The 17,631-nt window shown below is 39.2% G+C and overlaps 2 protein-coding genes across 2 annotated transcripts in view; one reads left to right on the top strand and one right to left on the bottom strand.

Moving 5' to 3' along the window:
* Positions 1–1,695: 1,695 nt before the first annotated feature.
* Positions 1,696–10,665, bottom strand: LOC139732059 (thiamine transporter 2-like). Its single transcript, XM_071642935.1, has 5 exons — positions 9,800–10,665; positions 8,606–8,748; positions 7,410–7,602; positions 4,756–4,897; positions 1,696–1,941 (listed from the first exon to the last, which is right to left on the bottom strand). Exons 1-5 carry the CDS (start codon positions 10,663–10,665, stop codon positions 1,696–1,698), a joined length of 1,590 nt encoding a protein of 529 aa, XP_071499036.1.
* Positions 10,666–14,064: 3,399 nt separating this feature from the next.
* LOC139732058 (epithelial sodium channel subunit alpha-like) overlaps positions 14,065–17,631 on the top strand; it is a 21,788-nt gene continuing 18,221 nt past the window's right edge. Inside the window, exon 1 of the mRNA XM_071642934.1 lies at positions 14,065–14,358. Within this exon, the coding sequence (XP_071499035.1) occupies positions 14,065–14,358 (294 nt within the window). The remainder of the gene's footprint in view (positions 14,359–17,631) is intronic.

Below are 17,631 nucleotides of genomic sequence, written 5' to 3'. Positions count from 1 at the left end.
AACATTGACTCCTGAGTCTCTCATACTGTTAAACGAGGAATGTTCGTGTGCATCTTAATTTCTCAAATTTCGCGAGAGCCAAGGTTCGCAGAATTAAAATGCATGTGAAAGTTCTTGTCTACACTATACGCATTGCATGTTTGAGGCAACTTGCGAAAATTTTATGCCACCAAAAAGGCCGTCAGCTCCAATTCGCGAAAAATTCAGGCCGCGAAAATACTATCGTGTTTCACAGTATCCAGCCAAATCCCTTATCCGGATGAGTGTCAGTCCCGACATGTCAGGATAGGAGAGGTCGGACTGTAGTCGGTTATCATGCAGGAAGACTATGAATGCTGTTTGGTGTCAGTTTCATGCATTGGCAAGTCTGCAAATCATACAAAGGTGTGATTTCAGAGTGTGTATGCTTTCATCGAAAAATGTGAAGACATAGTTTTCACTCAAGCCTCAGATGATCTGATCACCTATTAGTCAAGTTTCGGTATTGCCAATATCTGGGTGCCGCAAAGGCGAGCATCGCTTTAGATGCATTATGGGATAGCTCAGGGGACAAACTTGCATCCGGTTTTGGCTGCATATGCACTCGGGTTACGTTCCATCCTTTTCCAGGGATATTTTTTTTTCTGAAGATTTCTCCACTTTCCACCATTGAAGCTCAAAGTAGCAAGACATGACTCTAGTAAACACAAATCAGTGAAATTTAGAAGTTTCAAATTTTTTTTTAGCGTAATTCTAACTGAAGGAAAAAGCAGTGGGCAAAAGGCAGCCTGAAAAGCAGGCAAAAATTGCATTGAATTGCATGGAAACTGAGACATGTGCAGGACAAACATAAGTGACAATGCTCTCAAGGAACCCCTAGGTGCATCTGTGATAGGGCATTGGCGATACCGAGAATTATGAATATGGACTTACTGCCATATTCTAGCTCAAATTTGACCTGAATGATGACAACACTGCAGATGCTGCTTATATGTCATCCATATCACTGTTGTGGTTCAGTCATCCAAGCTGACAAAGTATTATTATAAACCTGACATGGTAAATATTCCCCTCCAGTTCAAAGGCTTTTAGCTTTTTTGCTTGCAGGGGGTATGCCTTTTTTATGTGGAAATATCAAGTATGGTCCAGCGTGGTCCACGAGGGGTTTCAGCATGTCGCTGCAACAGGCTCAAATTCTTGTGCAACATCCTCAAAAGTCAGCAACATGCCGTGCAACATCCTCAAGAAGTTGTAACAAGCTCAAAATAAAATGTATTTATACATGTGAAAAATATACACTCTTTATGTTCAAATCATAAGAAACATCAAACAACCTGATACTGAAATATTTGGTTGCAGAACATGAGACAGAACATTGAATGTAAGCGGCAAAAAGAGATAAGCTGTGAAATATTGCTGACTACCTGATCGAAGGGATGGGGGAGGAGGGTGGGACACTTTACCTTTCCCTCGCAGCAATAACAACAAAACTTTCTATTTGCCAGAAAACTTTTGAGAGGATGGAAGGGTATAAAAGCTGACTGGACGGCATTCGTGGAGTTGAGCAGGAGTAAATGAATGCTTACATTACAATATCTCCTCGATCATGAAATGAGATGTTATTTATCCCCCATAAATTGTATATCATACATTTCAGCGATTTTCTACCAAAAAAATCTTATGGCCAAAAAAGATGACCTACGACATCAGGAATCATTACTTGACCAGCTGCTCATCATCTCTCCAGGCCACCTCCTCCACGTCCACTGAGCCACTGTCTCCTTCGACGTTCCTCTCGCTCCCCTCTGGTGATGAAGCCCTGTCCTCCAGCTCGATGCATTCTCCGTTGCCACGGCAACAAGCGGGGAACGCCTGTCGGCATCCGAGCTTGCCCGCCTGATAAACAGCCTTGATGCAGAAGGCAGTGCCTAGGAGGTAGAAGTAGCCCCCATAGACAAGGAACTGTCCAGAGGAAGAGATGGAAGAAAAACATTAAAATACAAATCATTTTACAAAAGATCATCTAATTTGAATTCTATAGAAATATTTAAGATAGAATTTTATCAAATCTGATTTGCAAGGTTTTCATATAATCTCCAAAACCCTGCTTCTCAACAAGAGGGCCGTGGCCCACTGGTGGCCGCAAAGCTCTCGCAGGTGGGCCGTGGCATCGTAAAAATAAAATAAAAAAGTGTTGTATTCAATAAACTGAGCCTCAAAAACCTTTGTAGCAGCCAAAGTGGGCCTCGGGTTAAAAAAGGTTCAGAAACGTGGCTCTAAAAGGCTCCTAAAAGAGAAACAATAAAGTACTGTCTGACCTCCGCTTTCCCGCCAAATCTCTCTTTTATGTAGACATGGAGTGACAAATGATTGTCTTTGCCCTTTCAGTACAAAGCACTGCTACTACTATCATAGAGGAAGATGTCTTCACACAATCTTCAGAAAACACATCATTATCCAGCTCAAACCAGCACTTTCAATTCACTAACACTCATCTCCCTGACAAGGTGCATTTCAGTCAGACTTCTACTTTGCTGTGGTGAACAAGAAATGCCTAGTCCAACCACATTACCGTGTAGCTTCCTACTGTGTACCCATTTATAAACACTAGGTTACAATATGTAGGATCAACAGTGTGGATGAAGTACACAGTTTTGCTCAAGGACACAGGTGCATTTGCAGGAACTGAACCCATGACCTACTCAGTGAACTCCCAGTGTACAAATCCATTTGACTGAGAAACCTTCAGTGTATCAAGCTACACTAAACACTCTTTAATGCATGACAAGTCTAACATCTTCAGCCTTTTCATTGAAACCAAAGCTGGTGGACAATGGCAGACATGGGAGAAAAATCTGAGGTGCTCTCTTTCTCATTTCCTGATTCCTTATTATATAACAAAAGAGTCAGGACTCGCATGAAATGGGTAAGAAGATTTACAGAAAGAAAGGGGATAAGAACCACTAATGGTGACAGCCATTAACAGCATACAACTCCACGGAAGCGTTATATGACGGCTTTACAGAATAGGCTCTCCAGAATCCAGGTCAAACTTGAGATGAGTCAGATTAACGTCACTTGTACCCTTCATTCCCGGGTACAATTGCAGAGATGACACACAACCAATCATGCGTGCCCTTGAATAATCTCCACCGGTTAAACTGCTGATAGACTCTTGAAAAATACAGTCCTAGAATTAAATGGCAAGTCCACCTTCATAGACATGTGGATTGAGTGAATGCAGCAATATTAGTAGAACGCATCGGTGAGATTTTTGGGAAAATCGGACAATCCGTTCAAAAGTTATGAAGTTTTGAAGTTTCTGCTCAGTCACTGCTGGATGAGAAGACTACTACAGCTCGTCACATGTACAGAACCATATCAAGAAAATATAAAGAAAATTCAACATATTTTCACTTTTCTCCTATAATAAAAGAACATTTGACTTGCCTCTTTCAGAAGGCAGGGGGAATAAACACATTACCCTTTACATACATCAATTACAAGTCGAGGAAATGTGCACTTTAAAAAAAAGAATAGAATTTTGTGAAATTCTCTTTATATTTTCCTGATATCATTCTACGCATGTGACATCATACACTTTAGTAGTCTTCTCACCCAGCAGTGACTGCGCAGATACTTTAAAAATTCATAACTTTTGAACGGATTGTCCAATTTTCCCAAAATGTTCACTAATGTGTTCTGCTGATTTTGCCACATTCACTTGATCCACATGTATAATGAAGGTGGGCTTCCTAACAGCATGTGGTTGGTCACCTATCAGCAACATCTGCTGGCTAACTTTTTTCACAGGTTGGCACATAAGACATGTAGGGATTTGGTAATCCTCTAAATAAAAACTGCATCACATTGTATCTCATTCCAGGAATGATGATTCTTGATGATAAGTTGTCTAAACTGCTATCACAGCCAAGTCTTGGAAGGTATTAAAGTCCACATACAATACAACTGTAGGTAATCATAACAGGCTGCAGGCTGAAAAAAAAATATGCCTAAATAAATAAATAAACAAATAAATGAATAAAGAAAGAAAGAAAGAAAGAAAAACAAACAAATAAATAAATAAGTAAATGAAAAAAATAATTAATTAATTAATACAAAATATCTTTCAAATATTCACAAAGAAAATGAAAGCAACATATCATAGCTGCTCCTATGTTGTGGATGATACCTTTGGTAAGGTCTAAAATGCACTGAAATTACATAGACAGGGAGATTGGAAAGATCCAATGAAGGAGGACTATACATCACTGCTTTAAACATGCCTGGTATACCAGATTCCTGTAAGAAACAGGCTAAGCAACTAAGGGACTCACAGACTCAAGTCCCCTTCAAAGGATTACATCAGAGCAGCATTACATTAAAATCATTGCTGATTAAGACTGATGGGATGACAATTACTTTCAGTAATGGGAAAAGTGAGTGGCACCAGCAGTGAGAAATTACTCAACCCCTGAAGATTAAATCATCTTACCTTCATTTCACTTTCTTGTATTAAATTAACTTGTTTTGTGCAACACATTTTTACGACACTTCTTGTACCCACTTCACATGCAAAAACTATGCCAATCTTATATCTGAGTGTTCCAACTTTTACCTCCTTTGTAGTTTCCTTCCTTTTTCAGGAGAAGATTGTCTTTCTTGGGAAATGAGGCTTGGTGCATGCAAATAAGCTCACATAAAGGACGGAGAGTTTGAAAAAAAAGAAGAAGAAAGTGTTGTTTGAAAGTTGTGTTAAAAAAAGATGAAAGTTACCTGAGTTTCTGGTGGTAGGCTCAGCGTTCGATGATCGACAACTATTAGCGTTAACAGGGTCTCCAGAACGAGGGCGACAAACGTGTTCCAGCCAAAGACGAGGGCATAGCGTTCCAGCGTGAGGTGTTTTGCTATCTGAAATCTGGAATGGATGAGCACACAGCATCTTTTGAAAAATTGGTTTTCACTCTCTCTGATGATAATGACTGCAATGCTATTAACTATTTATGTGCCATGGTGTAAATCCCCAGTGTGCCACATTATTCTGAAACCACACTGCAATGTAGTCCATGCTTTAGGAAAACATTCTGCATTTCAAATCTATGTAACTTTTACAGATTTTTCTTACCCTGGACATGTAAAGAACAAAGAGGAAGAGGAAATGCCAAATGTTATTTTGCTTTAATTTAATGACAAATTTAGGATTGTCTTTCTTTGAAATGACCAGTAGCTACATTATTGTAGAGGCATGACTTTTGCACACAAAACTGTGACTGAAACTTAGAATTTAGTCACAAATTCAGTAGGGATTTATCGATCGGTTTGGGCGGGATTGCGCATTTGAGCAGCATATTAAAGCGAACACGCCATCGACTGACTCAGGCGTGCCAACATGGCACATAAAGAGTTAAAAACACTTACTGTGCTTGTTCACAGATTAGCGTGCAAGCTGGAGTGCTTTCTTCACAGATCAGATCAGAACAGATGTCTAGCAACTAACTGTCAATTAATAGAAATTACCAAATCCTCCAAGCCCCTACTGTGTCACCAGAGCTTGCTCTGTTGGACTGAGGCACAATTAATGCTATACCCCAGTAGGCTTGCAAATGTTACAATACATGAAGTTTGGAAAGACTACAGATGGGCGATGAAATAAAATTTGGCAAGTTTAGCTGAGTACCTTGGTGCATAAAGGATTAATCCATATTTACAATTTCTATCTGCATGTACAACCAAGCAGAGTGAAGTGAAAATTGCTCATTTCTAACAACTCTGGTGTGATCGATTGATTGACTGATTCTCCATAGGTTTGGAAACAGGTGAAACAGTTACACATATGACGTAGTTCAAATACAATGTCTGATCTTACAATTCAATGTCACCTGGAAACATGGATAACTAGACAATTGGAAGAAAGATGCACTCATTGCTTTGATGCACAGAATGAGTACCGGGGTACATAGTTTCCAGGCTGTACTTTAAGGTCATTAAAAAAAAAAATACATGAAAACTACTAACAACTCTATCACTGGGTAAATGTACAGGAAATTGAAGAAAAACTAGTTTATCATTTGGTAAGTGTAAAAACACTTTGAATTAGTTAGCAACTTTAAAGATTGACTACATATTCTTCTCGTGTCATTTGTACCATTAATCTCTTCATTTAGGCTTGTGGAATTTTGAGAGACAACCCCTCCCTCCCCCCCCCCAAAAAAAAAGAAAAAGAAAAAAAAGATATGTAGTGAGTACCTCTAGTCTTTATGGTGCAAACATTGCACAACCCTTCTGTATAAAGTCTGCCAATATATGATATGAATCACTCACTTGCCAAAGAGGGCCACTCTATACATCAAACAGGCATTTGTGGACTCAATCCAAGATGTGTACATACAGTCAACCTTGCCTAATTTGAATATATCTGGACTAAAAAAATAGCTTCGACTTAGAGAAAATTCAGTGTATAAGGGATTAAAATCATTAGAATGTGAAGAGTACAGGACTTGACAAGACTTTTCGACTTATGTGGTTATTTGTCTTATGCGAAGTCGACTTAAGCAAGGTTGACTGCACACTGCACAGTTAAACAAACTGGGTGTTCCAATTTACTGAAACAAGCCATACCTAGCAATTCCTGTATATCTAAAGCAGCATCAAATCTCCTGTACCCACCCCCCTGACACAAACATATTTCAATTGAAGTAGCCTTTTATGCAAGCTTTGTGGAGAGAACAGTGTGTGGTTCTATTTTCAATGCTGAAGCTACACAAATCATTTGGGAACTGAAAGTAATGTTTGCCTTTCTTAAGTCAAAACTTCATTTATGAGCGAATGAAACTTATTTGAATCATGTAATACAAGCATCGCTGGAAACCTATTATCTATTTTCTTGTTTTTTGTTTTGTTTTTTCCTCTGGCAAAGAAGCTATTGCGCCATTTGAATTGTGTTCACTGCTACAGTACTGCAATGTAACATCTTCAGCTGATTTTGGAGAGTAGTTAGGTGTTTAATGAAAATAGTGTGTCCACTGACACCAAATAAATAGCGATGTCATGTCATATTTTCATGACACGACACCACTGTTTTCAGCAGTGTTCTCCACTGTTTTCTCTTTTCTTCAAGTGGAGACAACCATGCTCAGAGTTGTTTTCTTTCCAAGCCTATTACAACAAACAAGTGTTGTAAAGCCATGAATTTTAGAAGAAGGTCTTGCTTCTCTTCGTAAGAATTACATCAGTACTTTTCTGGACTCCATCAGTAAAGTTTGACATAGTTACTCCTCATGCTTGAGCAAGAGTTATCTATAACTCTACAATATCTACGAAGTAGCTGAAAATCCTAGTATGTTTTCACATTCTTTTTTTTTTCACTTTGCCCTCACATCAACTGAACTTGCTGCTACTGTACATCAACCTCCCTCATTGCAACCACTCACGTTGCTATGGTGATGACGAGCTGGTAGGAGGCCCGGAAGATGATGTAGAAGGAGTAGCAGAGCCAGATGTTGGTGGTGAGGCCCATGATGAGCAGAAGGATCGCATCTGCAATGGACACGACCCCCATGAGGAGCTCCCCATATTTGTCCCAGTTGACCCTGGGGAACATGATGAGGAACGCCGACAACGCCCCTGCAACGAGAGACATGAAATTTGACAACAGGGCACCAAGAAGTGAGCTTAAAGTCCAAGCACAAGCCAAACACAGATCTGGAGTATTTGCATTAGCAGTGATGCAAATACAGCCTCCTTGCTCAGATGTTCTCTCACTATTTCCTTATATTCAAATGTATTGATGGAAGATACTTCTAACATTTGACTATCGAGGATGGGCAGATTTTTCCATAACACACATTTCCCATAGACACCTGCCTGAGTATACTTGGGACTAGTCTTCAACAGGTTAATTTGCAGTTGGTCTCCACAATGCAAATTTCAATATCTCTGAATTTTGTTGTTGCTGAAGGCATACCAGTATCTGGATTTGTTTTCACTGCTTTGGGAATGTGTCACCGTTTGCCGAATACCCGTCTATTGTCGAATCAACTGTACAGGAAAGGAATATTATCAAATTGATAAATGCACTAAAAAATTTCCAAATTAAACCTTCAACCTATGTAGAATAACTCTTTAGTTTTACTTTTGTTACATATAGCGACACAATTGAAGATTATATAATATGTTTGATCCAACTGTGACATATGAAAGCAATTTGATAGCAGCGATAAAAATATATAACACAGCATAGGTCCTACAGATCCACAACATGAGCACCTGTCATCAGCAAAATGTTGATATCCCATTGCCATTTTTTTTCAAGGCTGAAAAAAAAGGATTCTCCTGAAATGTAACGCATTTATTGCAGAATAACTGACTTACCGTGCAATACATCTCATGCTTTTGACCTGTGGGAGAATCGTCATCCTTGAAAACTCACTAATGCTCTCACTCGCAAAAGTTACAATTGGCACACTATCTGTGAGTTTCCCCTTCTGAGTTTTCATTTGCATTGTGAATTCCCAGTGATAGAAAGGACACTCTGAGCAAAAACTTTCTAAAGACTTAAATCTTGTGATATTTGACTACACACGTGTGAACAGGCCAAGTTTGAAATGGCGGCATCGAGTCTCTTTACCGAGAAAGGTTGACACAGCCTCCACAGCTCCATTGTAGACGTTCTGATCCTCTGTGCCTGTTCCCGTCTTCGTAAAAATGGCATCCCAAAGCGTCTGTATGTAGTTGCCAATTTGCAGATTGCCACAAGTTGCAAATGCCCACCTTCACACATGGAGATGTGGATAAAAAAGAAGAACAGATTCTATCACATTTTTTCATTCATATGTGCTAAATTATCATATATCATCATTATGGGGAACACCAACATACAGACAAATTACAATGAGCAAGGTCTCGTTTCATAAGAGTTTTTATCAGTTACAACTGCCAAGTTTCTATGACAAATTGCTCTCAGCCAATCAGATGCAAGGATTTCAGTAGCTTATAACAACTATCATAACTTGTTATTGATAACAAGTTTTATGAAACAGGGCCCAGGTTGCTTGTTAAAAACAGCACGTGGAGTCACTGACTCCATCGGAGTATGGGTGACTTTAGTATGACTCTTGATAATTATAGGCAAGTACAAAAAACACCATGCAACATTTGTATTGTGTCTCTCTGTGTGTCACAATGATAACCAAACTCATTCATTGAGGTACTTATTATTTTCACATTTGAAAGACATTTGTACTTAATTTTCAGGACATCCGGGATTAACATTCATTTACGGCTGAGCACTCAATTTTTATTCTTGTGAAAAGATTCCAGAGGCAGCATTTCTAGATATCATTTTTTTGCGTCTTGGCCTAAAATTACATTTTTAAGATTAAAAATGTAAGTAGGTTTGTATACAAATTTCAAAGAACAATTCTCTTCTCCATGGTGATTTTAGTTAACAAAAATTCTGCAGATGCTTGTAAAGTAACCATTCAAACTTCTCTAACATAGTTTTCCTGCATTATACCAAAATCTCTTTTTCCAAAGTTGAAATGGCGACTTCGTAATAAGATATACTGTGTAAGCTGTTACTTTCGCATGTATACAGATATTTTTGCAAATAAGGAAGTCACAGACATTTTCGCGAGATGTTACAAGGCTACAGTAAGTGTGCTATTACCTTGGCGTATTGTAACATTTTTGCTTGTTGTATAATTCACAGTCCAAACAGTGATTCGCGAAATTCACAAAGATTAAACCCTTGGAAAAAATAACAGCTCATACAGTACTAGGAGAGAAAATATTTTGATAAAGACATGGGAAGCATAAATACCAAAGTGACCATTGAAGCAATTGTTTGTTGGTGAAACAGGTCTTGAAATCTGCCCATAACAGCACAAAGAATCTCTTAGTAGCCACAAGACTTGATTTCGATATATCTCTCAGCGGCTGTGAGGATGTACTGGGCATGCTTCTCTGTGTTGTTTCTTGGTCGATCTGATTCCTGTCAGTAGAGTCTTCCTGAGAACTTTTCACGCCGGCTGTTTGAACTGTTCTCCCATCTCCTCCATTCCCGTGGCTTTCGATTCCTTCAACGTCCTCATCGTCACGATGGAAGTAGGTGCTTTTCTCGACGGGAGGCAAAAACAGGCTGAGAATGAAGCCCAGCGAGACACAGGTAAGGCTTATGTAGTTCAGCCCTGCATACGTAGTGACTTTCAGCGATATCAAGATCTGACCCAGGACCCCTGCAGCCAGCCTCCCTGTGAGCAACGAGGCCCTCGTGTAGCTGGAAACCTGCTGGTAGTGGTCTGTGGACACTGCTGCGAAAATGTACGAATAGTACGCGATTTCGGTGGAGGTGGCCAGGGCGTACATGAACTGCATCAGCTTCATCATTTCAACACCAAAGGCCCAGATGAGGAGAGCCCAGGTGGCCATATAGGCCACACCCTCAAAGTTGATGACCGGTTTGTACCGGAGGAGATCGGTCAAGAGGAAGACAAAGACCAGGGCCACCATGTAGGAGTAGGTCCAGACGGGGTACACCTCGTTATCTACCTGCTCCTCGGTGAGGTTCTTGAATCCTCGGAGGAACGGTGTCAAGAACGGCTCGGAGGGTCGCAGTTCTTTGAGGATGCCATAGCAACAGAGCAGCACGGTTGGATAGACCCAGCTCCACTCTCTGGCAGGCTTCATGGTTCTGAAATGCTGCTGTGTACTCCTCTTTCAGAGATCTAGATAGGAAAGTATAAAACCAGAATACTTTTAACCAATAGGAAATTACAACTTGCACATGACTAAACTGAATTTCACTCAAATTCAGATCTCCTTTGTGACACTGAGAGGTATTATTTCTTCTTTGAGCTATTATAGAGTCTCTTAAACCTGAATTTTTGGCTTCATTGATAAAAGGACAAGATATGGCTATCCTGGGGATTAGAATACTTACAAAGATGGGGGTCTTTATTAATTTCAATACCTGTGTGTAACTGTAAACTTCATTAATCATAAATATCAAGACTCATAAACAGTGTCTGCATATTGCATAATGCTATTTGTCCCTTTATCACAATTGTTCACGATGAACTTGCAAAACCTGTGCACAGGGTCTACAGTAGGCTCCCCTAAAACCCAGGATAGCCCTACAGTAAGCTTATTAACAGACGTTAGTACTGTAGGGAAACCCTCACTGACGGGCAAATTCAATTATTTCAAATGTGTAGTAGACATACTTCCTGTGAGGTTTAATTGTCTTAACTGGTTCTTCGTCAGAGTCGAGTATGGGCTCCAACATATTATGCACACGCCTAGACAGAAAGATCCGTCTGTCGGGAGGAGTCTTTTATATTTTGCCATTAACGCTGTCCTCCGTAGGAGGGGATCCGTGAAGCCAGACGCAGTCTCCGCGGAACATTCCCCGACGGACAGATACAGACCGATCTTTCGGTCAAGCACACGCCTAGCTTCATGACAGCTTTTAGATCTTTTAAGTTACCAAGGCTATAGTCTATACACATTAAATTGATCAGCGTCTTGCATTAAAGTAACATGCATAACTCATCACAGTATGAGGTAATGCACAGACCGGCAGCTGCAGACCGGAGGAACTCAAACTAACATGTTACAGCCCGTACAGGTTTGTAGCTAGATCTATTCAAAGCGTTTACAGTACAGACATTGAGTGAGTAGCCACAGGTACAGACAGTGTCAGTGACAGTGTCAGTGACAACAAAGTTGATCAACTCGAATTTACCGAGAGTTTTACATGGAGTCACTGACTAAATGTGTCTTATAGTGACACTGGGGGGCCCAGCACGATTTCAGATACTTTTCCAGCAGTAGTTATAGACTATAGGCTTAAGATCTTACGTTTGGTTTTCTGATCTCCTCACTGCAGACACAGGATTTCCTCTGGCCCATCACGCGATTACATTCGGACTGCATGTGGTTGGTTTTATTATGCTGCTGCCTACTACAGTATTACGCCCTCACACATGCAATCGAACACAAACAGGGAAATTCCCTACGACGCGACGATACTCTCCCTCCGCCCCTCCCCCACCACACACTACTTCAATCTGCACTGCCAAGCGCTGTTCATTGATTTTATGTTGTACATTAGTATACTTGATGAAGAAGCAATGAAGAAAAAGAAGAAGAGACTGACATGAAAAATAAAAAAAAAATCATTTGTATTTGAGCTTTCATTAGAAATTTTCTGTTTCGGTCATTAAATTTTCTTAGGTCATGTCTACTTACATCAGTGCATTGGTCATCATCAGCTGTTGGTCATCAAATTATTGATATAATAATGATAGCATTACAGCAAGAGCAAATGTTCTCTAACTTAAACTATAGATCTTTATGAGTCATATTATACGCCTTATCATTAGAAAATAACCCTAACCATGAATTTTATCACTGAAGACGCAGTGGCGTGTGTGTGTGTGGGGGGGAGGGGCGCACCGGGCGCGCGTCCATTTTTCTTTCTTTTTTTTTAAACAAAGGAAATTTAAAAAAATGGGGGAGGGGCGCAAGGCGCCCCATCCAATTTTGTATAAGGCGCCTCCCCTTTACGGAATTCCTGGATCCGCCCCTGACACATATCTATGATAGGCATTAAAGTAAGGTCTGCTACCTCGTGTTTTTTTTCTTTCCAAATCAATTACCCCTTTAACCTCTTCTGTGCAAGGGATTCGTAAACCAACGCCTTTTGGCATTCTTTGTCAATTGGTATTTACACACTCACAGGGTTATATCAAGCGACACCCTCTCTTATTAACGTTCACGTTATATTAACAAAGTGATTCTTGATGGCAAAAAAAAATGAAAGACAGACATTTTACCAGTTTACTACAATCGGACGATACATTTTCACAGAACCATCACAGCTGTTCAAACGGCACACCTAAAAGTCGTAATGTGATGACATTAATGTTAACATCTCACAAACAAGCTTTTCATTTCAGTGAGTAACTCTCATTTCACGTTAAACTTTGTCGTTAAAATTGTCGTTTCATAATTGCGACGTTAGTGTTTCTTGCGTTATGTTCTTTCAATAGAATTATTGTATCATAGTTTGTGTTTGAAATGTGGAAAAATAAATCAAACTTGAATATAATCGAATCAAATCATAAATCATTGATTGATAGCTAGGAACCCAGCTTAACCTACAACTAGCGTTGTAAAAAGATGACTTCAACACATTATAATCATTAACATGACGAGAAGAGGTCATTAATACATTTCGGACAAAATACGATATATCAAAGCAATGTATGGGAGGGACTGGGATAATTATTATGATTATACAGTCACTCTCAACAATGGACCATCGCAATCAGTGTGGTAGCGCTTCTTTTTTGGTGTGTGTGTGTGTGTGTGTGTGTGTGTGTGTGTGTGTGTGTGTGTGTGTGTGTGTGTGTGTGTGTGTGTGTGTGTAGCCTTGGAAGTAAACTCAATGGCATAATTCATTATCCTGTCACAGTAACAAATGACTAATCTAAATTAAGCTCGGCGCACTTATACGTTTTGGTCAAACGGAACTGTCATGACCGCCAAGAACATGGTGTAAACGTAGTATCTATGTCTGCAGAAAACAAAAAACAAAAAATCATATAGAGGCAATAAGTTGCGCAGTAGCTATATCAATGCAACTAACAATGATATGGGAAACAATGAAACGGCCTAAACACGCGAGAGCTTTCACTTCTATAGCTGCCCAGCAAAGAAAATTTGATTGATATCAACGCATTCAAGGTAGTGAGATAAGAACGGTGGAATGAAGGGGCGAGGGGGGGGGGGGGGAGTGGTCTCTACAGTTGCTAAAAAACCGTTGATGGAATTGATAGGTACGAGGCTCCAACAGATGAATGGGATCAAAACTGAACTGTATAATCTGTGTGTCGTGTGGTATCAACTCACACTCCTTCAAATTAACCAGCGTGAATTCGTGCTTTTCGTTAAACAGATAAAACGAACACTTCATTTTGATCAGATATAGACACAGATTTCATCAGAATAAGAACATTTCGATAAACAGTCAGAGCCAAACTTTCCTCTAGTCACTAGAGAGAGCCTGAACCACAAGCCGTGATGGCGCAAGCAGAAAAGGATGATGATGCGGGTTCGAAGCGCCAGGGTGCAGGTTATCGCTCCCTGCGAGATATTATCAAGGAGTTTGCCGACAGCACCACAGTGCACGGGATCCAACGGATAGTCTGCGCCGAGTCGTTTCCCGCCAAATGTTTTTGGACAGTCATCTGCTTTGTTGCTACGGGCCTTCTTCTCTACCAGGGCACTCGGATCATCCAGGACTTCGGCCAGAGACTTGTCAACACAAAGATAGAGCTCGTGAAGAGCAGTAACATCGAGTTCCCGGGAGTGACAGTAAGACGCAGAGTTTTGCTTGTTTGTTTGTTTGTTTGTTTTTCGTTTAATGCTCAGCAGTTACAAGCCTCTGTTGCATCATATCACGCCCAACATCTTAATCTTTGTTTTTGTTTTTGTTTATTTTTTTGTTTTTCATTGACTGTTGAAATGATTAAGAATACAAAGTTATAAAGGTCGATTTAGGAGAAGCTCACTCTTATGTTCAAGATCAAGTGTCCAGTTGACTTGTGCACAAACATTGCAAGAATTCATTGATTATTCATTGAATAATATTGATGTCAACATGATATTAATTTTGAAATAAACTAAATAACTTTCACCAAATTGTTTTGTAACCCATGCAAATGTCGCATGAATCAGTGGACCTGTATGGACTCTGTAACGTGTATTATATTTAACTACTCATTGTGTTGAGCATGTTAACCGGTTAATGGTTAAGGCAAAGTAAATTACCATGGGACCCGCAGGTCTTCTACCCCACACCCCATCAACTATGTCAAACTCTGTAGGCCCTACATAAAATGCAAAAGACAGTCACATTTAACTTTCTGCTCCAACATCTTTATCTTCGTCTGTGAAACCCCAGGCAAGATGTTATTCACTAAACTTAGTAGGTCCCAGACTTACTCTCAGAAAAGGGGCAAGCGGAACAACATTGTCTATAGGTCGCACATTATAGCTCCAATGGCCCACAGACCTTCAAACCCGAAACTGTGCAACTTCATAGCAAATCTTTCTCCCAGATCTAAAAGTAGTACAGTAATCTATCGATTTATCAATCGATCAATCAATCTATCTATCTATCTATCTATCTACCTATCTATCTGTCTAACCGTCAGTGTATCTATCTATCTATCTATCTATCTATCTATCTATCTATCTATATCTATCTGGTCGACATCTGTCTATCTATCTATCTATCTATCTATCTATCTATATCTATCTGGTCGACATCTGTCTATCTATCTATCTATCTATCTATCTATATCTATCTGGTCGACATCTGTCTATCTATCTATCTATCTATCTATCTATCTATCTCTCTATCTATCTACCTACCTATCTATCTATCTATCTATCTATCTATCTATCTATCTATCTATATCTATCTGGTCGACATCTGTCTGTCTATCTATCTATCTATCTATCTATCTATCTATCTATCTATCTATCTATATCTATCTATCTATATATCTATCCATCTATCTACATTATCTATCGATCTCCACGTCTGTCTGTTCATCTTTCTATCATTGTGGTCAATACATAAGTGACGCTTCTGCGTTGAAAATTGGAGCAGGTATGGAAATGTATTAACATGAATTGATTAGTGTGTTCATATCATTTTTGTGTTACATATCATTAAATCTACATGATTTATTTTTTCAGTATGAACTACTGATAGTGAAGTCCGAAGTCTGAAGCCTTTTATTAATGCCTTACCAAGTTGAAATTGTAATGAAATTTGAAAATGTTTGTATTTTGGTATTTGAGTGTCTGAGATTGATTTGTAGTGCAGTTTTTATTTTCATTGTTTGTATTTTCTATGTTCATGACATTTTTATTATGTACATAATCTAAGCAGGGCCCTTCGTATAACGATGGATCTACTACAGAGATGGTATAGTAGCTCCATAGCATGGTACAGCAGTTAATCAGCTGAGAGGGCTACCCTGCTAAAAGGATATTGAAATGAATAAATAAAAACAGATCAATAAAAGCAAATAACTCGCTCTGGAAGCCGTGACCAGCATGGGTTTAGGACGGGCATGCTAAGCGGTAGTGGGGGCAACAACGGTTGAACTCCGTTATTCTTAAATTTCGTTTACTGTTGTATCCAAAAACGGGTTCGTTAATCTGAACATTGTGGCGTTATTCTGCAGCTTTGTTGTTCTGAAGGTTGATTTATCCGAAAATGAAAATAAGGTTCTTTACTCCTAAGGTTCGATATAGTACGCATTTTTTTTTTTTCAGATTAACGAACCAGATTAACGAACCTTCAGAATAACGAACCACATGTCATTTTCGGATTAATAAACTTTGGGAATAACGCCACAAATATTCAGATTAACGAACCCCATTTAATTTTTGGATCAATAGACATTTAAGTATAGAAAATTTCAGTGTTTCGGAATTACGTACCGCCGGAATAACGAACTATATTTCATTGTCGGATTAATGCACATCTAGGTTTACAGAATGTGTGTGTTTTGAAATAACGAAACTTCTCAATAACGAACCTTATTTCATTTTCGATTACTTTGGAATTACAAACATCATTCGCGATAACACGGGGATGTCAATGAAGTCTATGTAGAGCAGAGTCATTGGTTCGGAATTAACTTTGTGCTGGGCGAATCTAAGTTTTCCGAAGTAAAATAGCAGAAAATGATTTTACAAAGTACATGGAACGTTATATTTCGATAGATATTCGTTTCACCACAAAAATGAAGTTGAGAGTACACGCATCATGATTCGACACAAGTCAACATGCATTTGCACCTCATAGGTCCTTAAAACTCTTTTGCTCGTGCATTTGCACCTCATAGGTCCTTAAAACTCTTTTGCTCGTATAGAAGCAGAGAACCCAAGAGAGAGCAACAACAACCACAACAATATACTGTCAATCAAATTTTAATCAGCTTTAAGATATGATGATATACACCTTGATAGTAGATATCTCTCATCAATTAAATTACAGCGATGAAAGGAAGAGGCTTTTCTAATTTAGATCATGCTTAAATTATGTATTGGATTTGTTTCAAATCAAGTACGAAATCATGCGCAATTCTTTCATTTTATTTTTCAAATTATCTTTATCATCATATTTTGTAGTGAGAGGAGGGGGAATCATGAAACCACACAGCGAAACACTTTTGTGCTCCTTTTCTTTTGCGATGTCTCGACATCCAAAACTGATTCTCATTTTGTCAGCATTTGAAAGTATTCATTTTCATCAAATCTACCTCTTTTCTTCTTTTCAAATGATCACCGCCGTAGAGACATTCATCGTCTTTCGTTTGGTTTTGTTTCTATATACTCCCATCCCATACAATTTCTCAGATGAGGGCTAACCTTAATCATAGCCGTCCTGCGTTTTGCTCTGCGGAGCAAAGCAACCCATAGCTGTCGCTTAAGTAATTACCTCTAGGTAGTTTGATTGGATCGACACAGAAAGAACTGTGCAAGGATCAATTCATTTGGACGTAATTACGAACTGTTTACTGTAAGTGACGCTCACCTGCGTCGAGAAAGGGCTGAACACAGCAT

The sequence above is a fragment of the Diadema antillarum genome, unplaced genomic scaffold, assembly GCF_040938485.1.
Source record: "Diadema antillarum isolate AM-2024a unplaced genomic scaffold, OU_Dant_1.0 seq00000398_RagTag, whole genome shotgun sequence".
In the NCBI taxonomy this organism is placed as follows: Eukaryota; Metazoa; Echinodermata; class Echinoidea; order Diadematoida; family Diadematidae; genus Diadema; species Diadema antillarum.
The sequence above is the reverse complement of the archived record's forward strand: the minus strand, read 5'-3'. Positions and strand labels throughout refer to the sequence as shown.